Source organism: Mixophyes fleayi, chromosome 4, assembly GCF_038048845.1.
Source record: "Mixophyes fleayi isolate aMixFle1 chromosome 4, aMixFle1.hap1, whole genome shotgun sequence".
In the NCBI taxonomy this organism is placed as follows: domain Eukaryota; kingdom Metazoa; phylum Chordata; class Amphibia; order Anura; family Limnodynastidae; genus Mixophyes; species Mixophyes fleayi.
In genome coordinates this window covers 35,711,829-35,739,253 of record NC_134405.1, presented here as the reverse complement: position 1 = coordinate 35,739,253, position 27,425 = coordinate 35,711,829, and the positions used below count along the sequence as shown (strand labels likewise).

The window sequence follows — 27,425 nt, the reverse complement described above, 5'->3', positions numbered from 1 at the left end:
ACAGGAAAAATAGAAACAGCTGGCCAGAATGTCAGAACCAGAACAAGAAGACGAGAGAGAAGGAAAAATAAAACAAAACAAAAATAAAACGATAAAAGGGAACAGAGGAGAGAAAGTAGTCGGGAGAGTTTTGTCATTGTTTATTGTGAAGTTAAAAACAGGCAATAAAAAGTAAAAACTCAGCGTACAGTTTCCATGTCTCTGAACAGACAAAAACACATCACAACCCCCCTAAGTGCAGGAGGGACCAGCGCACTTCACAAAACCCCCCCAAGCTGCAGAGGCCAGGCCGGCAGACAGCATGGAGGGGGTGGGGGGTGTCACCAGGGAATGTTCAACCAACTAAAAGCACAGGGACAGGAGGGAATAATCTCTTCACGTTAAAAAAAGAATAAAATAAAAAAAAAATTAAAATAAATGACTCACAGGTTCTTCCAGTGAATAAAACCGTTTTTGTGGGTGGTGAAAGTAGTGGACGGGAGGCGCTCAGTTTAGTCCTAATTTCTACACCTGCCCCTTCATTTAATAGATTCCATGGGCTAGGAAAATTCATATTTTTGCAAATGAAAAACTGGGAAAGGATGAGGGGGACAAAAAACAAAAACAAAAAAAAAAGAAGAAAGTCCTAAAAATAAAATAAATGCTTAAAATAAAAATACAACTAGGGGGACTTTTCAAACAGCTTCTCCCCTCACTGAGGTCAGCAACAGAGGCTCCCATCTCCAGACTGGTAATGAGCGACAGGAAGAGACATTCACTGGGCCTGTAAGAGAGAAGAGATGACGGCATGACACAAGTGTCCAGCATGGGACAGAGGATGAAGGCACCAACATTTTAAGTTTGAAACGTGCATTAAAGAAATGAAAGTGTGGTATTCTTATACCAAGTCATTGCAATCAATATGGTCTTCAGTACATCTAAATCGAAGACACTCCCTACACCACTTCAGACAATACGTTTACTGGCTTGTACACTCCTGCATCACTGGACATTCCTCTTACCAGGGCAGCTGTGTATCCCTGTTCCTCTGGGACACAACACAAAGCTGCTACCTGGAAACACTTGTATACATCGCAGTGTAGCAGTGTCATATCCCAGTGTAACAAAGATACTCAATGATATTAACGCTTTGTTTCTTACTTCTGTATGCTCAGGTCATTCATGTAGTAAAAGTTGCAACAGAGCACACGGATGTCATGTGAAGGGGGACGGGGACTGTTTACTCAATTTGTTTTGATGAGATTATATACACACGTGGGGAAAATATCATTTACAACATAAAAGCGTTAAAAATAATAATGTTGTTCACCCAGTACTTGAAGCCAATTATAACTATGGCCCAACTGTTGCTCTTGAGCATTTGGACTTTTAGATTTTGCCATACACTGCTTTCTAGTTACCTTTTACCACTTTATTATGTAAACGTCTCATGTCTTGAATATCCGACAATTTAGTGCTGTGACTTTATGCCCCTGACACTCAGACATTGTACATAGAGACACCACTGTGGAAAGACTGACCTGTGGCCCCGGCTGTGCTGGAGGGGGCTGTGTGGGTGGAGCTCCGGGTGCCTGTCCGTAGTACGCCGCCTGCTGCCTGTAGTACTCCGCCCACGCTGCACTATAGTCTGGCTGCGCTGCAGGCGGTACAGTTGTGGCTGCTGCTGCTGTAACGGCGGCAGCTGCGGCTGGAGCGCCAGGAGCTGCTGCCACTTGGGCTGAAATAAAGACGCAATGTAACAGGTCAGGTACAAACCACTGCATCCAGCAATCCAGATACTGCTCAGCACATGCACCATACCTTGTTTCTTGTAATATTCCTCCCAGGCCTTTGTATAGTCTGGCTGTCCTGTTGGCTGAGGTGTCTGCTGACCTGTAAGGGGAGATTGCACGGCAGGTCAGAGGGAAGGTTGTATGCGAGGTCAGACTGAGCAGCGCGCAGCGGTCAGTCACCACTTACCCATCTTCTTGTAGTACTCCTCCCAGGCCTTTGTGTAGTCAGGCTGGTTGGCAGGTGGCGGCTGCTGCGGGGGCTCTCCTTGAGGCGGTGGTACAGGGACGGCAGGAGGCTGCCCGGGGACAGGAGCAGGTGGCTGCTGGTAATAGTGTGAATAATAAGCAGCCCAGGCAGCGCTGGGGTCTGTGGGGGCTGGAGGTTTTGCTGGGAAGAGGACAGAGGGGAATAGAAGTTATAGTGGATGTATTACAGCGACAGCCAACTAATGTTCCACCGTCACCAGGCCACTAGAGGCACTGTTCCACTTATTTCCATCTATACTAGGAGTTGGTAATGACTTACACCCTAAATGCCTTTCTGAGCATTTAAAAAAAAAAACAAAAACGATCATCTAGAAGGCACGCCCCAACCCCCGAAGTCATACCTCATTTATACTCAGGACTTACATTTGACCAGATCACAATTTAAGCTTGTGATGTTCTATTACGTGTGTAATGTATCCATGCAACACCATATTTGGCTGTTGTCCATTTCTGGACCGTTAATACACATTTGAACAACAATAAAACCCCAAAGTCATACCTAGACCCCCTTTCCCACTAGTATGCTGCAGCCTGGTGACAACATGCACATATTACGATTGCTTTTTAACCAATCTACTTGTGAGGTGGAGACCTCCACTAACATTTGTCAATATGAAGAGGCTGAACAGAAAAGTTTTCACTATAAGCAGAATATAATGTGATATTATACTTCTATTATATATATTATTAAATAGAATCTAGTAATTATATAGCTTGAATATGGTTTCCATAGTGACAGCAGAAAAGCACTTGGAATTCATTTGTGGGGGAATATCTTTTTTAAAATGTAATTTATAAGAGTAATTCAGAGTGAGCACAAACAGATCGCTACATCCCACCACTCGTCAGCAGTAATACAGGCTGTAGCGCACCAAGCATTTTACATCCGTAAGGAGGAAAAGGCTCAGTAAGACTGCAGGTTGGGAGCACTGTGCAATATGTAGAGCTTCCAGGCAGATTTACAGAGAGAACTTACTGGGGTCGTGAGGAGCAGGCTGCTGCCCCCATTGGGGATACGTGCTGCCCCACCCTTGCGTGGGGTACTGGTGAGGGGGTGGCGGAGGAGGTGGACCCGGACTGTAAAAGAAACGGAGAGTTAAGAGAAGTCTAGAAACAAAATTCTATGGTCTGGTTCTACAATACACCAACTGATAAAGAGATTTTCAGTTATATAGACAGAGAGCTGGGGACATAGACCTAGTCATAAGATCAGTCACTAGTCTGATCTCAGTAACTGCAGCCTGAAAAAGATTTTCTCACTGAACGCTTTAAATTTGGATTCCAATATTTAAAAAAACAAAAAACACACATTTACCACATTTTCTAAGATTGATGTATTTAACTGCTTGGTTAAAGTAAAGTCCCATTAAGGGAACATAATTTTTAAAAAAACTAACAAAACATTTAGCAGATTATACAGTACGGGCAGCAAAATAACAGGTGTCTGCACTGGGTGGAGTGAAGGGTACAGTGAGCAGCACCGGAGATATTTAGGCTGTATTTGAAGGCATTTTAGTCATTCTAATGCCAAAATAAAGTCTGGCAGACATAACTTTACTACACATCCTCTTTATAGGCATTGCATTGACCAAAGAACATCAATGCTGGCGTTTAATGAGGAACACCATAACTATTATGGAACTAAATATTGGTAAGAGTCCTGTGCCAAATACATACTGTGACTGAGCTCCTGGGGGCCCAGGTGGGTAAGGACCCGGGTTGAATGGTCCCATGGGGCCAGCTGGACCAGGACCTGGAGGACCGGGACCTATCGGACAAAGAGGACCCTGGGAAGACAAAACAGGATTACAAAAACTTAACATATAATAGGAAGCGGTCATTAAAATAGTTGTAAGCCTACAGAAATGGAGGCAGAGCGCTCAACCCACAAAACCAACTGAACACTAAATATTGTCTCAACCCACATAATAGCTGTCTCCATTTAGCCAACAGGCGCACACTAGTTACATACATCAGTTTGTAGTTCAATCATTTAAAGCATCTCTAGGCAATGTGTAGAGGACGTAGTTGTACTGAATGTTGCCTATCCTCGCACTGGTAAGGTTTCAAAACCACCCCATGACCCGCACCTCAATTTTTTCTTCAATAAGCTGTTTGGCGTGGTCGATCTGCTGTGGTGAGCCTCGTATAATGAACATTTTGAAGTTGGGGTCGCCGTTGGGTGGCGGCTGCCGGGAAATCTCCACAAATGCTCCTGTCTGTTGGTTGATTGCCTTCACGTTCTCCCCACCTGTAGAGAGATGTGTTACCAGGAGGCAGTCAGGACGAGAAAGTGCCAGAAGGAAAACAGGTACACGAGGTGCCTGAAGGAAAACAGGTACACAAGGGTCTTCTCACCTCTGCCAATAACCAGACCACATTTATGTGTAGGGATGGAAAAAGTCATTTCTCCACCAGGAGGTCCCCATGGTCCTTGTCCTCTGCCCCTTCCTCTGCCACCTTGCTGCATACCAGGGCCTGGAGGTCCAGGTGGACCAGTCTATTGCAAGAAACAAAGCAGTGAGCACCAACAATAAAGTTACTTCTCTATTACAGACTACGTCTCTCAATTACTTACTCGCAAACTTTGCAACAGATCACCAATGATCCTGGCCGCGTGGTCACACCTGTCCGGGGGGCCCATAATGTGTGCAATCTTGTCCGGACCTGTTCCATCATCTGTGGGTAAAGCGTTGCAATGAGCACATCGTTCCCTCCAACAATTCACTGGCCTGTTCAACCACTATACCCAGAATTACACAGGCTTCAAAACTGCTCTTAGATGTAACTACACTCAATTTCAGCTTTTTTTTTTTTTTTTTTTTTTTAAGCTGGACTGAAGTAATGCGTAACAGCCGAGAGGAGATAAATTTACAGCCTATATGGAGTTCAATCATAACATGTTCTTTACTTACAGACAATATTGAGGTCTGTGTGTAGTAGAGCTTGTCCTATTATTGATTGTATAATTATACCCTAGTGCAATACCAATAACAATCCATGCAGAGACTTCAACAAAGATAAATAACGGGCATTCCTGTACAAATGTATATGTAGACATAAGTGGGTAAAATAAGTCTAAAATAAAAATTGATTTCACGATCTGGATTGAGAATTCTCACTACGCCATGCTTACATCATGTATTACAAGCCAGTATCTTAATTAAGCTTTGTTCAAAACGTCTGAAGACAACATTCACCTTACACCCAAACACACCGATGACAGAATGGTTTCAACATGAATACATTAGAGTAGGAAGAATGGCTCATCCAATATAATGCACAGTCTGGGCCATACTTGAGGGAATGCCATCTCAAACATGCAATGCGAGACTATTCTGCCTAACTTTACTGTATATAAAATAGGATATATTTGGCAAGACATTTCCAATGTAAAAAGGGTTAGTAAAAAGAAAAGCATCATTACTGGGGATGCATGACAACTCCCCACTGATTAGATGAAGTGTCCTCATCTCCAGGCCTGCGGTATTAACTACATCTAGAATTTTACCATTGATTACTAAAATCTATAAATTTGAGCATTTTTTTTAAAAAAGTACATTTATGCATAAGAAAATGACAAAACGTCAGACGGAATTTTGCTCCTATATATATTTTGTCTAGCTTATTCCTGCACACATGGTCGTCAATGTAAAGTTTTCCTCACCTTGTTTAAATTGTATCCTGACACCAGCGTCATTCTGAATCTTCTTAATCATCTCCCCGCTACGTCCGATCACAACCCCCACAGAGTGCCGGGGAACTGGTACCTGCAAGGATAAAAGGGTTAATGCACAGATGCACTACGCACACATCACAATGCTCGTCACGTTTGTTCTACTTACATCTATACCGCCACCGCCTCCTCCGCCACCACCACCACCACCACCTCCTCCTCCTCCTCCTCCTCCTCGGGAGCCATATTCATTCCGGTCACCAAAGTTACCCTGATCCCGCTCTCGCAACAGATCCATGACCATCTCACAGGCTTGCTGCAGAAGGAAACAGATAAACATGAAGCTGTGCGATGACACAAAGCTCATACAATCAGGAAGGATAACTTATCAGGCATGAAATATTAGTAATCAATGTAATTCATTTACACAACCCATTATTAGGTTTGGCAAAAACGAAAAGCTGTAACTGCCTTGATTTACGTATCTTCATATTTAAAATGACAGAATTAATTTATATTCATACAAGTCCCTGGCCCTTTGGAGCTTGCAGTCTAAATTCCCTGCCACAGGCATACAGACTAGGGTTAATTTATTCATCAGCTAATAAAGAATATACAAACTCCACACACATGGCCCTGGTCGGGAATCAAACCCATGAAAAAATACACTGCAGGGGGGACTACAGTTGGCTGATAGAAAGGGGGAGGTGATGTTCACACATATATATTGTATCTCTGTATACTACTAAGTAACCCAATAAATCTGGAGATATAACGGGTGTCCTAGCTGTATCACAGTAACTTCCAGGATAGACTTCAAAGGTTGTCTAAGGTCCCTGTGTAAAGATCACCTTTATCAATACTATGTTTCCCATAATATAGATTTGTGATCAACTCGAGAATATAGAGGTTTCTAATATCCAAGTGTAACCAAGTTATTGTTTTGTATTTACTTATTTAGGCCATAAACAAGTTCTTAGATCATAATGAATCCTTTCTCTACTACTTGTAAAGGGGAGCTTGCTCTAACATAACCTGCACATATTGCAGTTCCTTTGGTGGGTGAGGGCATGAAATCCCAGTTCTGCACGGAATCTGAAGACTTAAAAGCCACTTGGGAATAAGTGCTATAAAGATGCAATGTGTACTAGTGCTACACAGCAGGGAGAGAAACACAAAGCTACACGCATTTATTGCAATCCTATACTATTTTACACTTTAGGGACATCCAACCTGACCTGTTACTAGCCCTCAAGCCCTGGCCTGCCTACAGAGCAGAGATTTAAAAAAAAATAACCCCCCCCCCCCCCCCCAAAAAAATAAAAAACAAACCAGCTGCTCATTACACTTAACCTCAGTAATGAGGGTTTGGGGGGGTGGGTGGGGGGAGACAAAAAGAAAATGTAATCAGAGAAAGGCACCCATCTATACTAAAATAATCAACAGGAAGTAGGTGTTAGAAGCCATAGCCAACAAATCTTGCAGTAAAGCAGGAAGGAGCTGGGGGCCCGCAGTTAAAGGCCACAACCCCGCTATGGGAACCTGTTGCCTCTATCTGTGACGGGCACCATTGGTAGAGCGACAATACTTATACGTCTTCTTTTACCAGTATTACACTTGCCTGCACTTTGAAGGGCTCTCCCACAATACGAAGAGGTTTATCGACATTGCTGCCCTGCGAGCCATCTTGTATCAGGATCATCTTAACCCCGGCACGTTCCTACAGTGACAGCAGAACGACGTTATAAGACAGTGATCTCACAGCAAGATATAGTTATGTAGATGTGATCGACGTCCTGTCTCCCACGGTCCGACACCCACTTCACTTACCTGCAACTGTTTGATTGTTTCACCTCCCTTCCCAATAATAAGCCCTGCTTTGCCAGCAGGGATCATGATTTCCTGCAAGGATCCGTTCTGGCCATTGGAGTTGTCATGAAACTGGCTGGGGGGTCCGCCGCGGCCCCGGGCCACTATTTCATCAAGCATCATCTTTGCTTTCCTGCAAACAAGGCATCAAAAGGAGTTTGTGAGGGAAAATAAACAGGAGGTGAAAGTCTGCTTAGTAGCACCAAGTAGGACAAGGGAAGACTCAGGTTATCTACATTGCCTCCAATTCCCTAGATTAACTTATTTGTGAATAGACTAATGGGGAAAAACACAAAACCCACCATCTTTACAAAAAATATACATGTTGTGAAATTCTCCATTTCAATGACTTTGGATATGATATAGATCAGCTATATCAACCCAAAAAAACAAACTGCAGAATGAAAACCCAAAAGGAAGCTAGAAAGTAATTTAATAATAAATGCAGTTAACCACATAAGTATTTTCCCTTGGGCTCAGATTCGAGTCAAAGCCAAAAACCAACTGGGGCTGTGAACGGGAGGAACAGGCCGACGACAGTCAGATATTGCGGCTTATAAAACATTTTAAAGTGGCAGACAAACGTTTGGCCAGTTAGGCAGTAATATAGCTTAAAATAGAATTGGAAGTGTAAAATACAAGCTAAAACACTAAACAAAATCTTGATGCATTCAGATCTCAAACCGCCATACATTTTAGTGTACTGGACAAAACCTTATGCAGCGAATCCTCTTTACATTTTTGGAAAATTACAGGTAGACAAGTCAGAGTTTTGCATGCATCTTTCAAGCAGGTTCTGATTGGCATTACTTACTGCACAGCGTCTGGAGAGCCAGTTAATGACACAATCCTATCTGGCATTCCTCCACTGTCTGAAAGACAAAAAGGAATGAATATTAGCCGTTTCTTTTACTTCAGGATGAAATATAGTAGTGTAATTCCCATTAACCCCACTATTACACAATCTGCATTGGTGTTCTTCAGCCTACTTGTCTAAAACAGTGTTGAGCAGCAGCAATTTACTAAGAAACTCCAAGTTACATGAGCCCTGGAGCACCATGGGATTGTACAAACAAGCTGGTTGGACAAGTAATGGGAGACTTTTCCTTCTTTAGGGTTTAATGCATATGTTGCATTTTGCACTTAAAGTTCTCAATCCACACATGGGTTATAGAGCAGTGTTAAAACAAGCATAAAGGCAGGAGCAAGCTCGAAAGGGGAGGGAAAAGTTGACACCACAAATAACATCTACAGTAATAAGTTCCAGAAACACCGGCTTATAGGTTTGTGAACTGAAGTTTCCTTGCACTTTGTTTTCACAGATTAACATTCAAATGCTGTGTAATGACATTCTATAAACATTCACATCTATTTCAAACAGGAATGCAACAAATCTACCCAAGTGACAAGGTTGTTTGAAGGTAAGATTTACATTAAACATGTCTCCAGATTGACCAATGACCTACTCACCTGGAGAAATCTGAACTTTACATCCTGAATCTTGTTGGATCTTGTTGATTTGCTCTCCCCCACGACCAATGACTAAAAGTGACAATATTGGAAGAATTTGCATTATTTATTGCTTTTAAAGAGAGACTTCAGTAGATGTTAGTTGGGTATATTAGGGAGTACTCACCAAGTCCCACCATGCCATCAGGTACGCGATACTCCTCAGTCATTGAAGACGACCTAGAGGAACAAACACCATTACATTGTTAAATCTGAGGGTAAAAGAAAAAATACAAAAGAGACGGACAGAAAACAGACAGGGTTCAGGGACTGGAATCTTACCTAGGGGGGTGGACTGGAGCGAGTGGTGGTGCAATTGCTGAAAAGAAAATTTTTTAAAGTAAATAAAAAACAATTTAACAAAAACATCACCTCTGAAGGTCCATAACCACCAATGCCGCTTAAACCGGTTTTGTTTTTTTATTTTTAAATAGTCACACTAATAATCAACATGTGACATTGGCAGAACATTTCCTCCCATCAAAATCGGACATCATGCATTTACCACATAGAAAAAAAAAGTGTTTCACTGCATAGATGAATATGTGCTCTTCATACAGTGACCAGGTTGAATGTGGCAGATGCAGTCATTGTATTGTAAGCACATTCAGTGCAATACAGAAGAGGTTTAAAATGCCATTAGGTGGGTAAGGACCTGGGACAATAACGTTCACACATTAGTGAGTGAAACACTTACATTCACTTTGTGTGGCCAGCTTTTTGCACTCTGGCTGGTCTGGAAAGGAAAGAAAAGGATGAGAATCAAGGTAGAAAAAGCAGAGCAACACATAGGTTGAAAATAAATTCTGTTCTTCTCTAGAATGAATGTGTACAAGGATACAGAAGATATCTGTACATGTATAACTATATTCCGTGGCTGCTGTGAGACAACACACCATGGCCACATCCTTACCTCCATCTTCCAGCTGCCGTTTTTGTCCACCAAAGTTGAATTCTGGGGTGTTGTTAACCCCACCAGTAGCATCGCCACCAATTTTTGCCGCAATCTATGAGAGGCACCAACAGATAAGAGGTTAGATCCAAACCCATATACCGTGTACCTTAAGTCTAAGCTCTACACCAATGTTTAATCGTGGGGTCAGACTACAACTTGTTGCATACTTACTACTCTGAAGACTGGGCAACTAATGCACAGCATCCATGAGTGACTGAAATGTTTGTTCTGTAGGGGGGAAACCTGCATACGAAAAAAACCTATACACCAAACTGCTAACAATGTACTGACTAATACTATTAACGATGACAGCATCCCAATGGGTAACATTTATAGTTCAGTACTAAACACCAAGAAATGATGGGACCTGCAACAAAGTTACAAATTCCAGTCAAAATCCACGTATAAGACTGGCACTGTGGGCATGCGTAAGCGTATATGGTGCTTACCTTTGGACTGCATCTCCTTGTTATTAAAGGGGGGAGGGGGGGATTGTATGGCCCCGACCCACATGTGACCACCTCAACATCGGGGTTGACGAGTAGCACAATTATCTATTTGTACTACTCAGGTCAAACCTCCGATGTTGAGAAGATGACACAGCAGCCATGGACAAGATCACACACCCACCACGATGGATAAGCAGCAGCACAAGTGCTAGACACCATTATAACTTTTTTCCCTATATCGATAGCAAAGGATATCTTACAAATAAAAGTAATTATTTCCAGTTTATTAGAAGCATGTCAAAGACTGTCTACTATTGTGTTAGCTGCCAAACACTGTATTAAACATATTAATGTGTATGTTCTATGGAACACCAATGAGTCACACAAGCAAGTGCAAAAACAACTTATGGAAAACATATCTTAAGGGCAGGAAACCTTAATCTTTCATCGTTAAGTGTGTCATAATGCAAAAGGCCATACATAAAGCTGAAGGCATTTAACACAGATTTAAACGGCTCATTCATACAGGAGTATTTAATGCATTTGTGAAACAAATTACTTCCTCCAGCAATGTACACATCCTACATGCAAGGAAATTCAAAATAATTATGGATCATTGTTTATTCACATGTTTGTTTATACAAGCATATAGAGCCAACAAGATTTCCAAGTTCCTATTCTTAACAGACAAGGGCACTCAAATATTATTACGTTTTGTGCAAAGACTCCACTGATCAAAACCAACTGTTCCACTAAACTGATGCTATACGTTAGAACAATGCTAATGTATAATATACTGCAAGTACAAAACATTACCACAAAGCTGCTGTGTACAGCTGTATCCGAGCCCTAAATAATTTTACATTCACCTCGCAGCTATGGACACCACACCTTCACCCTAAACAAAGTAAACTAGAAGGACAACTGTTTATGGTTTGCATTGAGAGCATGTAGAGTGTAAATGGAATGTAAGCAGCGTAGAACACATTAATCTTTATGTGAATATTCACAACACATCTATAAAAACACAACAAAAATATAAAGCAGTTTTAATGCATTCTGCGATACCAAACAATTTTGTAAATCCATGTTGAAGTATAAAGACAACCTGTGAAAGTAGGTGGGAAGGCACACTAAAAAAAAGGGTCGCACGATAAAGGACGTGTGCATGATTCATGCACCTGGGTACATCCTGTCTAGCAATAGATGCAGCTAACACATCACATATTACAGGGATAAGAAAAGTGCAAGTCTACATGGGTGCAACAGGTTGACAAGTGTCTTTGACCAAGCATGCCTAGGTATTACTCCAGGAAGATATTGACAAGAGCAGAACAGGTCTAAGGCTTGCACGCTGACGATAAACCATCCCATTTACATGGAACTATAAGGTGAGACATTGGTCCGTGGCTGCCATCTAAAAAGTAAAACTTTTTACCTCTGACATTTTTCAAATTTATCACAAAAAACAAAAACAAAAGTTAGCCCAGGCTGCAATTATTGCTTTAAACATGTTTGTTTTGTTTTATTTAAAGGGTCACAAGCTACATAACTAGGAGAACAACCCTGCAATAGAACTATATGGGGTGCCATTAGAAACTGTGGCCAATCTGTTTTAACAAGATTACCCTCAAGTTAGTGAAGGTTAGGAAAAAGCTGTCTGCACCACAAACATACAAATTATAGTATGTTACACTCATCACAATACTTGTACACATATGCACACAATATACGGAGACGCCACTAAACAATGCATGCAGGGACATAAACATTAACAGTGTTAGACTAACAATGATGCATGTTTACATACAATAAAAGGAGACACCACAAAGCACAATGCATGCACACACGTTACAACATATGCAGCAGGCTATGCTAAACAAAGCATTTAAAAAAACAGTAACTTATTTACAAAACATGCATCAATAGTGTTACACACAGCACAATACATGCACAAACAAGTAGCACATGCTACTATTTAATCTCACAATAAATAGTATGCTATACTAACCACAATGCATGCACACACACACTTAGTACACAATATGTAACAAAAGCACCCTGGTAGGTTAATTGGCTTCTGACAAAATTGAACCTGGTGTATGGTAGGGAATTTAGACTGGTGTGTGATTTAATATATTGCTACATTCTATGGTGGTACTACATAATACACTTGCATGCACACAATACACAATGTTGCACACCACACAAGGTATGTACATGCACATATTACTAAAACACAATGTTACACACTAGTATACCACATTCAAACACACTGTTGCATAGTACAATACCAGATACAAACACTTACATTAGTAAACACTATTTGTTACACACAGCACAATACATTAATACTACACGGGCAAACACTAGCAATACAAATATGTTACACCACACAATACTGCAATACACACTAGTAAAACATGACACGATGTTATACACAACACAATAAAAATCTATACACCCTGGAACAATGTTACACTAGCAATATACTAAACACAAACACTAGTAATACACATGCACATGCAACAGGTATACAGACAGCACAATACAGATGTACACACCACAGGCACACCGGTAATACACAATGTTACACAGAATATACAGGCACACGCTACACTACAGATATACACAATACTCAGCCACACACACAGTATACTCAGCCACACACACACACATTAAGACACTAATGCACAACCACACATTAACACACCAGTCACACAGGGATACACACACCAGTACCACATTAACACAGGCACACACTAGTAATACACGATACAGAGCACAATACAGAGGTACACACCAGACATACACACACAATGTTACACACAATATACAGGCACACACTACACATACACAATATATCACACACAAACACTAATACATAACCACACACCAGTAACAGGGCTATACACGCACACAACAGTACTACATTAACATATCACAGGCACACACACACTAGTAATACACAGTGATACAGGCACACACACACACTAGTAATACACAGTGATACAGGCACACACACACACTAGTAATACACAGTGATACAGGCACACACACACACTAGTAATACACAGTGATACAGGCACACACACACACTAGTAATACACAGTGATACAGGCACACACACACACTAGTAATACACAGTGATACAGGCACACACACACACTAGTAATACACAGTGATACAGGCACACACACACACTAGTAATACACAGTGATACAGGCACACACACACACTAGTAATACACAGTGATACAGGCACACACACACACTAGTAATACACAGTGATACAGGCACACACACACACTAGTAATACACAGTGATACAGGCACACACACACACTAGTAATACACAGTGATACAGGCACACACACACACTAGTAATACACAGTGATACAGGCACACACACACACTAGTAATACACAGTGATACAGGCACACACACACACTAGTAATACACAGTGATACAGGCACACACACACACTAGTAATACACAGTGATACAGGCACACACACACACTAGTAATACACAGTGATACAGGCACACACACACACTAGTAATACACAGTGATACAGGCACACACACACACTAGTAATACACAGTGATACAGGCACACACACACACTAGTAATACACAGTGATACAGGCACACACACACACTAGTAATACACAGTGATACAGGCACACACACACACTAGTAATACACAGTGATACAGGCACACACACACACTAGTAATACACAGTGATACAGGCACACACACACACTAGTAATACACAGTGATACAGGCACACACACACACTAGTAATACACAGTGATACAGGCACACACACACACTAGTAATACACAGTGATACAGGCACACACACACACTAGTAATACACAGTGATACAGGCACACACACACACTAGTAATACACAGTGATACAGGCACACACACACACTAGTAATACACAGTGATACAGGCACACACACACACTAGTAATACACAGTGATACAGGCACACACACACACTAGTAATACACAGTGATACAGGCACACACACACACTAGTAATACACAGTGATACAGGCACACACACACACTAGTAATACACAGTGATACAGGCACACACACACACTAGTAATACACAGTGATACAGGCACACACACACACTAGTAATACACAGTGATACAGGCACACACACACACTAGTAATACACAGTGATACAGGCACACACACACACTAGTAATACACAGTGATACAGGCACACACACACACTAGTAATACACAGTGATACAGGCACACACACACACTAGTAATACACAGTGATACAGGCACACACACACACTAGTAATACACAGTGATACAGGCACACACACACACTAGTAATACACAGTGATACAGGCACACACACACACTAGTAATACACAGTGATACAGGCACACACACACACTAGTAATACACAGTGATACAGGCACACACACACACTAGTAATACACAGTGATACAGGCACACACACACACTAGTAATACACAGTGATACAGGCACACACACACACTAGTAATACACAGTGATACAGGCACACACACACACTAGTAATACACAGTGATACAGGCACACACACACACTAGTAATACACAGTGATACAGGCACACACACACACTAGTAATACACAGTGATACAGGCACACACACACACTAGTAATACACAGTGATACAGGCACACACACACACTAGTAATACACAGTGATACAGGCACACACACACACTAGTAATACACAGTGATACAGGCACACACACACACTAGTAATACACAGTGATACAGGCACACACACACACTAGTAATACACAGTGATACAGGCACACACACACACTAGTAATACACAGTGATACAGGCACACACACACACTAGTAATACACAGTGATACAGGCACACACACACACTAGTAATACACAGTGATACAGGCACACACACACACTAGTAATACACAGTGATACAGGCACACACACACACTAGTAATACACAGTGATACAGGCACACACACACACTAGTAATACACAGTGATACAGGCACACACACACACTAGTAATACACAGTGATACAGGCACACACACACACTAGTAATACACAGTGATACAGGCACACACACACACTAGTAATACACAGTGATACAGGCACACACACACACTAGTAATACACAGTGATACAGGCACACACACACACTAGTAATACACAGTGATACAGGCACACACACACACTAGTAATACACAGTGATACAGGCACACACACACACTAGTAATACACAGTGATACAGGCACACACACACACTAGTAATACACAGTGATACAGGCACACACACACACTAGTAATACACAGTGATACAGGCACACACACACACTAGTAATACACAGTGATACAGGCACACACACACACTAGTAATACACAGTGATACAGGCACACACACACACTAGTAATACACAGTGATACAGGCACACACACACACTAGTAATACACAGTGATACAGGCACACACACACACTAGTAATACACAGTGATACAGGCACACACACACACTAGTAATACACAGTGATACAGGCACACACACACTAGTAATACACAGTGATACAGGCACACACACACTAGTAATACACAGTGATACAGGCACACACACACTAGTAATACACAGTGATACAGGCACACACACACTAGTAATACACAGTGATACAGGCACACACACACTAGTAATACACAGTGATACAGGCACACACACACTAGTAATACACAGTGATACAGGCACACACACACTAGTAATACACAGTGATACAGGCACACACACACTAGTAATACACAGTGATACAGGCACACACACACTAGTAATACACAGTGATACAGGCACACACACACTAGTAATACACAGTGATACAGGCACACACACACTAGTAATACACAGTGATACAGGCACACACACACTAGTAATACACAGTGATACAGGCACACACACACTAGTAATACACAGTGATACAGGCACACACACACTAGTAATACACAGTGATACAGGCACACACACACTAGTAATACACAGTGATACAGGCACACACACACTAGTAATACACAGTGATACAGGCACACACACACTAGTAATACACAGTGATACAGGCACACACACACTAGTAATACACAGTGATACAGGCACACACACACTAGTAATACACAGTGATACAGGCACACACACACTAGTAATACACAGTGATACAGGCACACACACACTAGTAATACACAGTGATACAGGCACACACACACTAGTAATACACAGTGATACAGGCACACACACACTAGTAATACACAGTGATACAGGCACACACACACTAGTAATACACAGTGATACAGGCACACACACACTAGTAATACACAGTGATACAGGCACACACACACTAGTAATACACAGTGATACAGGCACACACACACTAGTAATACACAGTGATACAGGCACACACACACTAGTAATACACAGTGATACAGGCACACACACACTAGTAATACACAGTGATACAGGCACACACACACTAGTAATACACAGTGATACAGGCACACACACACTAGTAATACACAGTGATACAGGCACACACACACTAGTAATACACAGTGATACAGGCACACACACACTAGTAATACACAGTGATACAGGCACACACACACTAGTAATACACAGTGATACAGGCACACACACACTAGTAATACACAGTGATACAGGCACACACACACTAGTAATACACAGTGATACAGGCACACACACACTAGTAATACACAGTGATACAGGCACACACACACTAGTAATACACAGTGATACAGGCACACACACACTAGTAATACACAGTGATACAGGCACACACACACTAGTAATACACAGTGATACAGGCACACACACACTAGTAATACACAGTGATACAGGCACACACACACTAGTAATACACAGTGATACAGGCACACACACACTAGTAATACACAGTGATACAGGCACACACACACACTAGTAATACACAGTGATACAGGCACACACACACACTAGTAATACACAGTGATACAGGCACACACACACACTAGTAATACACAGTGATACAGGCACACACACACACTAGTAATACACAGTGATACAGGCACACACACACACTAGTAATACACAGTGATACAGGCACACACACACACTAGTAATACACAGTGATACAGGCACACACACACACTAGTAATACACAGTGATACAGGCACACACACACACTAGTAATACACAGTGATACAGGCACACACACACACTAGTAATACACAGTGATACAGGCACACACACACTAGTAATACACAGTGATACAGGCACACACACACTAGTAATACACAGTGATACAGGCACACACACACTAGTAATACACAGTGATACAGGCACACACACACTAGTAATACACAGTGATACAGGCACACACACACTAGTAATACACAGTGATACAGGCACACACACACTAGTAATACACAGTGATACAGGCACACACACTAGTAATACACAGTGATACAGGCACACACACACTAGTAATACACAGTGATACAGGCACACACACACACTAGTAATACACAGTGATACAGGCACACACACACACTAGTAATACACAGTGATACAGGCACACACACACACTAGTAATACACAGTGATACAGGCACACACACACTAGTAATACACAGTGATACATGCACACACACACTAGTAATACACAGTGATACAGGCACACACACACTAGTAATACACAGTGATACAGGCACACACACTAGTAATACACAGTGATACAGGCACACACACTAATACACAGTGATACAGGCACACACACACTAGTAATACACAGTGATACAGGCACACACACACTAGTAATACACAGTGATACAGGCACACACACACTAGTAATACACAGTGATACAGGCACACACACACTAGTAATACACAGTGATACAGGCACACACACTAGTAATACACAGTGATACAGGCACACACACTAGTAATACACAGTGATACAGGCACACACACACTAGTAATACACAGTGATACAGGCACACACACTAGTAATACACAGTGATACAGGCACACACACTAGTAATACACAGTTACACACAGGCAGACGCGAGGCTGGAGGCACAATACACACACTACAGCCGGGCTCCTCTATCTCTGGCCCCGGCTCCTCCTCTCCCCCGTACAGCACGCCGGCCGGCCTCTTCCTCAGCCAGGCTCGTTCTGTCCTCTCACCGCCCCTCACCTGTCGGGCCCTCTGTACGGCGTCGGCGAAGGCGTCCTTGCGGTTCCCGGTCTGGGCTCCGGGGTAGTCGGACATGGCGGCAGCTCCTCCGCGGCTGAAGGCGCGAACAAGGCCGCGACGCGCAGAGCACACTGGGAAGGGAGGAGGCAGGGGGCAAGGCCGGTGACTGACGCACCGCCTAGCCAATCACGTCTCAGCGTGCGCTCGCGGCCAGCCAACAGCGGAAAGGGTGGGACCTCTCCTAGGTGATGCACAGCCTGGGAGAGCCAATGGGGAGGGTACAACCTGCGCCGATGGGGACAAAGACAAGTGGGAGGGAAGAAAGTGATTGCCAGCCGCCTGAGCCAATAAAACGGAAACACGCTCGTGATCGACAGGGGAAGCAACCAATCAACGCCAGGCATTCAGAGAAGTGCGGGGTTTACATCGGTTTTATTCACTGGATTGGTTCAACAGGCAGTGACGGACTAAAGAAGGTACCAATCAGAGGACGCTCTGGAAATGTCTATGAAATCCAATATATTATTATTATTAGTATCTATTGTATTTATTTGAAGCAGATGGAGCTGGCATAATGCATTACAATGGCAAAGTATATAGGCTGGCCAGTGAATAATGATATAGGACTACTTCATATTAACTAGCACACATTATAATCAAAGCTACATCAGTCAGTCCATTGTAGTTTTCTGCATATTGTATTAACATCAATGAACCTACATCTAATATAGATAATGTTCTCTTATTATGATTCTCACAGTAACTATTTAATAAAGACTTGTATATATAAATAAATGGTAGTAGGTTGACAGTACTACTGTGCTAGCCTTTAAAGCAGATTCAGGATCAATCATATTGATTATTTCACTGGCTTTGAATCCATAAATATTGCAAGATTTCAGGATACTAAGGTCCCATTGCCACTGGAGGTAAGTACATTAGCATGTAAACAAGTCTAAAAATAAACCCCATTGTTGTTTTTTACTAGCATCAGGGTGGGTCTTAAGAATGCATCTTGTTTGTGTTTAAGTTGGGGAAGGGTGAGTGACCTGCAAAGACCTCAAAATACACTAGCAAGAACCTTTGCCTCCACGTTTTTACTTGCATTTTTCTTTTGCTAATGCCACTGAGGCCTTAGGCAAGGATCATCAGTGGGGTCAGCCATTTGGTGGGCTCATCCAATCTTCAGGAAAATGCAGCCTATTAAATCCACACTGGCTCCCCATCCCCTACAGAATCATCTTCAAACTCCTGACCACCACATACAAGGCTCTCTCCCAGTCTACTGCCCCCTACATCTCCAACCTCCTCTCCATTCACACTCCTGCCCGTTCCCTGCACTCGGCCAATGACCGTCGCCTCTCCTCCTCTCTGATCACCTCTTCCCACTCCAGAATCCAAGACTTCTCCCACGCAGCCCCCCTTCACTGGAACGACCTCCCTCGCTCCGTCCGTCTCTCTCCCACTCTAAGCTCCTTCAAACGGGCACTAAAAACACACCTGTTCCTTAAAGCCTACCATCCCTCCACCTAACCCGCTCTCCCCTCCATCCTTTACATCAACTGGCCCCTCTTGTACCTGAGTTTTGTTCACCCTCCCTTAGGATGTAAGCTCATTTGAGCAGGGCCCTCTTCCCTCCTGTGTCGTTACCTACTCTTCTGCTCCGGCCTTTCTGCATTAGCCTGCTTGGAGCTTCAGAACTGTTGGTATTTTTGTTTACTGCTCAGTAATATTTTACCCTGTACTGTCTATTGTCTGTGCATTGTACGGCGCTGCGGAACTCTTGTGGCGCCTAACAAATAAAGGATAATAATAATAATAATCCATACTTTCCCACATGCCCCGGAAAGTCCCAGAGACTCCCGAATTTCGAGTAGGTCTCCGGCACGCTCGGGAGAGGAGACCAATCTCCCGCATACTGCCCACTTGCTAATGAAGTGGGCAGGATGGGGACCTCCATGATGCAATTCGCCACGAAACGCATAGTTTTGGCCTTGCCCTGCAACGAAATAATGCAATCAGGGTGTTGTGTCGCAGGCGGTGGGGACGATTTACAGTGCCCTCTCCTCTGGCATGTCCGACAGGGAAGAAGACAAAAGTTGGCAAGTATGTTTATTTCACTAGGAACCAGTGATATCACTGAGGCATAGTATTAATGTAGAGTGGGAGCTTAGGGATCTGCCCCATTTTATCACGCCACATTCATTCCAGGCAATGCCTCGCCTCGAAAGGCAACTACAATTTTCCCTTTTAAAAGTGCTAAGAATTACTTCATGACTTGTGGTGTTTTTTTTTAAATAAAGGAATCTGCCTAAACTCAGTGAACTACTGTCCCCAGTATAATATGAAATACAGCTCCAAGGCCTACGATATAGAGTAAAGCTCAATGCCATGTATACAGTCCAGCCCCTATGCACTGTCGTACAGTAACATCCTCAGGTATGCTTCTGGCATAACTCACGTCTGCAATAAACTCCATTCTCTGCTTGTCCGAAGTATCTGCCTTTCGGTTTGTAATGTTTATATTCCTGCAGTTACTCTTTAACCTCCTCCTGACAGAATGTACATGGGAACGCATCCACCTTCCCAGCCTTTTCACAATGGATGTAACTGTACAGGCTGTCGGGTTAGCATTGAAACCAGTACACTAGGGTGCGTACCGTGGATGTTTTATTTGCACATATATTATTTTCTAATTCATTTTATGCTTTCTTGTTTGGGATACCAGGTGATGACTAGAACTCCTTGCCCACCTTCCTTCAAATGGTGCCATCAACCTATCTGCTTATCAGTTCACTAGGAACTATTGATATCAATGAGGCACAAAATCTCTGGATTGCAAGAAAAAATCATCTGGGATTTTTATCAGATTGGCCCATGGTGTTATCAACAAAGCACTCGCAGTTAACACAGTAAGGCTAGGCACACACTGGCCCAATGATTGCACGAAAACCATACAAATCAGCCCACATGCGACCGTCTGGCCAGATATTGTGTGAGTGTGTATAGTGATCTAAAGTCGTCCCAAAGTGCCGATCCTCGTTTCATTTGGTTGGTCGCACTGTTTAATATTTTCCAACCAATCACCGACCGATCATGTAATGTGTAATCACTCGTGCTCATGATCGCCATAGAGTTTACAGAGTTGGGCTCTTTTCAGGCGATGCTAGCGGTGAATGTCCCGGTGAATAAATGTAGAGAGTGCTGTAGAAGGAATAATTCATTTGTTCATTCTGCGATAGAATGTTTCGTTTGAGAGTCACAGAAGCTAATGAAATTCGTCAGGACATGTGGATAGCTATAACAAGGCGTTTAAATCAGTGTGACAATGTGACAAGAATGAATGAATATTGTGCTGTCATTCTTTGAAGACTAGAGGACCAGATGAAGAGCACAGATCTGAAGGTAAATCGTGTCACTGTGTATGCATAAATTGCCAGACTGATCAGACCTTCAGTCGTAGGTTCAATCGTTTGAGATAACACGTCGGTCATAAAATTCTTCAGTGTGTACCTAGCCTTACAGTGAACTTTATCTCAATTACACCTTTATTTAATTAAAATTCATCCCTGACTTTAGAACTTATTTTGTGATTTTATATGTGTGTCGGAGACCCAAGCGGGCAGCTCATGCGCTTTAGATACCCCCTCTGCCGGCAGAGAACTACATCTTCCAGCCTGCTGTGGGGAGTGGGAGCCTGTGAAGGAGCCAGAGATTCTGAGAGGCAACCATCCTGAGGGAGTACCCTGCAGCCTGTCAGAGAGAGAGTAACAGGAGTCTGAGAGACAGAGAGATAAGGGAGAGAGAGAGACACCCCGAGAGAGTGGAGAAGACTTTACAGTGGAGAGCTGGAGAACTTACCAGATACCTGAGCAGAGGAGCCATCTTGGGCACGGATGCTGGAGACCAGTGGGGATAAGTAAAGTTAGGTACACACTACAGAAAATTTGTCCCCATGCAATGTCTTTAACGATTTTACCAACGACTGAAAATCCCAAAAAGCATGGCGATTCATGCGTATACACTTACACAATTTTACACAATTTACCTTCAGATCTGTGCTCTTCATCTGTCATAACCATCTGCTGAAAAGGATGTGACTATGTAAAGTCTGTGGAGATCTGCCTACACTGCTGGTCTTGAGTGCATACACACTTCAGAATTTGCACAACATCGTTCCATCATTGACAGAGATTTTTAGTTTGGTTATAAAATCAAATGAAACGATATGATGTGCTTTGGTATGGTAAAACATGATTGTTTGAGCACGATAATTGGGTGATAAACCTGTAGTGTGTATCCAGCTTAATTGAGGACAAAGTCTTTTTGTAAATAGTCAAGTAGGGAAATTTGAATATTTTATAAAACCCATTTGCTGGACTGTGATATAGTAACAAGGGTGAAGTGTAGGGAAAGATAATTAGGGTTTAGAGACAAACTAAAACTGAGGAAAATTTCACCAAACACCTTGATATTATTTACTATCTGTGAGAAAGCCCTCTAACTGTGTGTCGAAGAGCCAGCTCGTACTAAATTGTATGCTCACACCTAAGAAAAGAGGGAGCAGCGGGGTGTAAATTGTATTCTGCATTCGTGTTGAATTGCAGGAAAGACAGACAAGGGAGCATGTTTTATCAAATCACATAGAGAAAGTAACTGTAGAGGCGAGTAAGATTGCAAAGTGCCACTGTGTGGGATTATCGCTGTTTAGTCAATATTAAGGAATACAGGGAACTGTGACGTTGCTCTGTGCTATTTGCAACTAGTCCCTGTTTGACATGTGAAGGAAAATAAGTTATCTGTATTTGCACTGCCTTTTAACAAGGACTGTATAATTGTATACATTTGTCTAATGTTCAAATGCATTGGTATGATACATAGTAGTCAAGTTAAAGCAACTGTGATAACGCTTAATATATCTTGCTAGTGATCGTTATCATGGTTAGAGAGATATTGCAGGACAGTCATTCGAAGGAATAGTGGAATCTCTTGGGAGTATAGAACCAGTGAGGCTTGTATAACTAGTGCATTAGATATTAGTTAGTCTTGTTCTCTAGATACCCTTCAAAGGTTTGCATTTAAATTGCTGTATACTTACAGTGTTTACTGCATGCAAAGTTCCCCGTCACCATTAGTTGAACCAAAGAGATATATTTTTGATATATAAAATATACAAAAAAATCTTTAGAAGCCCACGCACCACCAATAAATGTGCTGGTGTGATTTCTAAAGACCAGCCTGGTGTATTACTATCTCATATGTGTGTGTCTTCGGTATTAAGTAGGGGGCCGGGGGGGGGGGGGGGTTCCTTAGTCTCCCTCTGGTGTTACTCATTCCAAGAACATTACCCCACGAAGACCCTATTAGCAGGGCCGTAGTGATGCCGGTGCAGCTTGTGTAGCCGCCCAGGGTGCAAGGCCGATGCTGATGCAGAGTCAGCGCCAGTGGATTGTGATATGAGCAGTGTAGGGAGGGGGGGGGGGGGGGGCATGTAGCAGAGGCGCTACTGCCACCATATAGGGAAAGTGCACTAAGAAGCAGCACAGGACACTCCTCCGTGAGGCCAGTCTGCCCGCCCACTCACCCTGCCACTTGCAGCTGGTCGGCAAGGTGAACATGGCGCCCCTCCCCTGGGGTCAGCCCACCAGCTAGCACAGCAAGCTGCTGCATGGTTATGGCGAGTGCTCAGCAGAGGACCCTCCGTCCCCTGGATAGCCCACTAGCTTCTCCTCCATTGTACACCTGCCTTTACTCTATCTAGGTAATTGATACTCAGCATGTGTTTCCTCCCTGTCTCCCTCTCTGGCTGAGAATCTCTTTCTCCATATCCACAGTCTCCCCCTCAACATATGAGTGTCTCCCCTCAGCCGGTGTGTCTGTCTCTCATTCTCTTCCTTTTGTCTCTCCCTCAGCCTGTGCGTCTCCCTTTCCCCTCTGTCTCCCCCTCAGCCTGTCAGTCTCTCCGTCCATCCTCACTGGCTATTAATTTAATCGGGATAGGGGCTATTAATTTAATAACCTCTACTCCAGTTAAATTATCAGTAGGCCTATTAATTTAACGGTGGTAGGGTCTATGAATTTAATAGTGGTGGGGGGTTATTTTTTTTGGTGGGGCTATACATTTAATGGGGGTATGGTCTATTAATTTAACGGGTAGGGGGTATTTATTTATCGGTGGTGACTATTAATTTAACGGGGATAAGGGATATTAATTTATTGGTGGGGCTATTCTTTTACTTGTGGGATAATTGTGGTGGGGGCTATTAATTTAATACTGGGGAGTTTTGAGTGCTTTTAATTGAATGTAGGACTGAGTTGGAGTGGAAGAAGGCCTATTTGTGAAATGTGAGTTCTATTAATTTAATGTCGGGGATGGTAAGGCGGAAGGCAGTATGCCTTTTTTAAAAAAAAAGAAAAAAAAAAGTGAATAATATTAATTTATTCTCGCAAAGGAGACCTGATTATTAAACATGGGTACTTTGATTTAATATGAGGGCTGGTTAGAGGAGGGAAGCCTAGACTGTTCACTAGCTGCTTTGCTTTCCTTTTGGTGAATAATAACTATCTTTCTCCAAACAGGGCCCCAACAGGATCCAGACAAGGCTCAGTGAGCTCAAGACGCCAGCAGCAGTGAGCTCAAGAGGCCAGCAGCAGTGAGCTCAAGAGGCCAGCAGCAGTGAGCTCAAGACGCCAGCAGCAGAGAGCTCAAGACGCCAGCAGCAGAGAGCTCAAGACGCCAGCAGCAGAGAGCTCAAGACGCCAGCAGCAGTAAGTTTAAGATTCCAGCAGCAGTGAGCTCAAGACGCCAGCAGCAGTGAGCTCAAGACGCCAGCAGCAGAGAGCTCAAGACGCCAGCAGCAGTGAGCTCAAGACGCCAGCAGCAGTGAGCTCAAGACGCCAGCAGCAGTAAGTTTAAGATTCCAACAGCAGTGAGCTCAAGACGCCAGCAGCAGTGAGCTCAAGACGCCAGCAGCAGTGAGCTCAAGACGCCAGCAGCAGTAAGTTTAAGATTCCAGCAGCAGTGAGCTCAAGACGCCAGCAGCAGTGAGCTTAAGATTCCAGCAGCAGTGAGCTTAAGACGCCAGCAGCATCTCCATGTGATCGAGCTAGAAGAACAGCCAGGGGAGAGTTGTACAGGGTTGTAGAGCCGTCTACTACTTGGAAAAGGCTAGGCTTGTTCCCCTCCCACCATTACAGTAGGATGGCTACTTGTCGTCCAGCAGTGCGCGCCTTGGGAAGCAGCATCTACTCCCACCAAAATTGTGGTCTATTTTGCCCAGCGCAAAATCTCTAGTTACGGCTCTGCCCTACGGTACTCAGACTTAGGTGGAGGCACTGTGCAACAAAGGAGACAAGGAAAAGAGTTTATTTACAGACAGGACCCCAGTATTAAAGTGAATGAGTTCTCTGTACAGCGCTGCAGAATTAGTGGGGCTATATAAATAAATGGTGATGATGATGATGAAGTATACACTCTGTCTCTCTCTGGCTCTTTTAAATTCACAGTTTTGCCACACTCTCCAATTTCTTTTTAAGGGACATGACAGTCCTGTGTGGGAAAGAGGGGGGTTTTAAAGTATTTGAAATCTTCTTATATCCTTCCTGTTTGATGTTTTTTAATAACCTTTCCTTTGATTTGCTTTCAATGTTCTTTAATCTTCATGATGAAGCTCCTGTAAATGTACTAACCAACTACGAGAGCTCAAAGAGACAGGTGCACCGCCGTAGCAGCACCTGCTTATATGGGGCCCGGCCGTGTGGGGTCAGTGATGCTTGTCCCTCCGCTCTAGCGATACCCACTTTGCACTTCTGAGCATGGGTGGGGGCCGGCACGTGCGGAGTGGAACCCCTAATAGGCTTTTAGTTCCACAGTCTATAAAAATTAGAACAATTATTAAAGTGGATCTAAAATCCCAAACAGGGCTCCGCTAGTAGAGCGGGGGGCACCTAGAGTGTTAAGTAGATACTCATCACTGAAATAATTTTGCTATGGGGCTTAGTGATTGCTAGTTACACCCCTGGGCAAGTGGATTCGTTTTTAAATCAGCTGAAACATTTTATTGTACACAGGTGATCTCCAATAATATGGTTATTTGATCTCTGAAGGGCCAGATTGTACCTGGCTTTATTTAGATGCATCTTAGCAAAAGGGGTGATTACTTAGGTTATCAATTATTGTCTAGTTTTTATTTGTAATTAATTAAAACAAAGCTTTAGAGCTGTTTTTTATTCATTTGACACTACACAGCATTTTGTGTTGATAAATGATATGAATTGCTGAATAAATAATAGAGAATATTGATTCCATGACGTAAGAGAATAACGTCAAAAATGCCAAAAGGGGTGAACACTGTTTGCACAGGGCGCTTCTTGAGATTTTTCCGTCTCCTGCCACATCAAGTTTGTGTAGGTGTCTTCTGAAATAGAAGAGTGAATGCGCACTTTGATGAGCTCCGGGCTGAGTATATAGGGGTTATGCGCTGTGCATCCACTGTGTGGCGTAAGTGAGATATCCAGAGTGTAGGTAACAGGTTCGCTTTGGTTTTAGTTAGTTGCTGCAGCTCCACCTTCTGGACAGTTACAGTTACTGCATACAGGAACATGGTAAAATAATTATCTTCTTATTTGCATACACGACTCTTATACTGTTCACCTGACTACATCAG

At 42.9% G+C, this 27,425-nt stretch overlaps 1 protein-coding gene across 1 annotated transcript; it reads right to left on the bottom strand.

Annotated features, from left to right (window-relative positions):
• Positions 1–125: 125 nt before the first annotated feature.
• Positions 126–18,913, bottom strand: KHSRP (KH-type splicing regulatory protein). The gene is made up of 20 exons (XM_075206559.1): positions 18,760–18,913; positions 10,007–10,100; positions 9,791–9,829; positions 9,376–9,412; positions 9,221–9,273; positions 9,055–9,126; positions 8,399–8,456; positions 7,546–7,717; positions 7,333–7,435; positions 5,885–6,027; positions 5,707–5,809; positions 4,618–4,718; positions 4,398–4,539; positions 4,130–4,290; positions 3,717–3,826; positions 3,016–3,116; positions 1,960–2,160; positions 1,801–1,872; positions 1,521–1,717; positions 126–763 (listed from the first exon to the last, which is right to left on the bottom strand). The coding sequence occupies exons 1-20, from the start codon at positions 18,832–18,834 to the stop codon at positions 755–757; spliced, it is 2,043 nt and encodes a 680-aa protein (XP_075062660.1). The 5' UTR covers positions 18,835–18,913; the 3' UTR covers positions 126–754.
• Between the last annotated feature and the right edge of the window lie 8,512 nt (positions 18,914–27,425).

Coding starts and splice junctions, on each gene's coding strand:
- KHSRP (XM_075206559.1), bottom strand. CDS start 18,834: ATGTCCGACTACCCCGGAGCCCAGACCGGGAACCGCAAGGACGCCTTC. Junction 2,161..3,015: donor GCCTGCTCCTCACGACCCCA/GTAAGTTCTCTC, acceptor TCCTCTTCCCAG/CAAAACCTCCAGCCCCCACA. Junction 1,718..1,800: donor GGAATATTACAAGAAACAAG/GTATGGTGCATG, acceptor TCTTTATTTCAG/CCCAAGTGGCAGCAGCTCCT.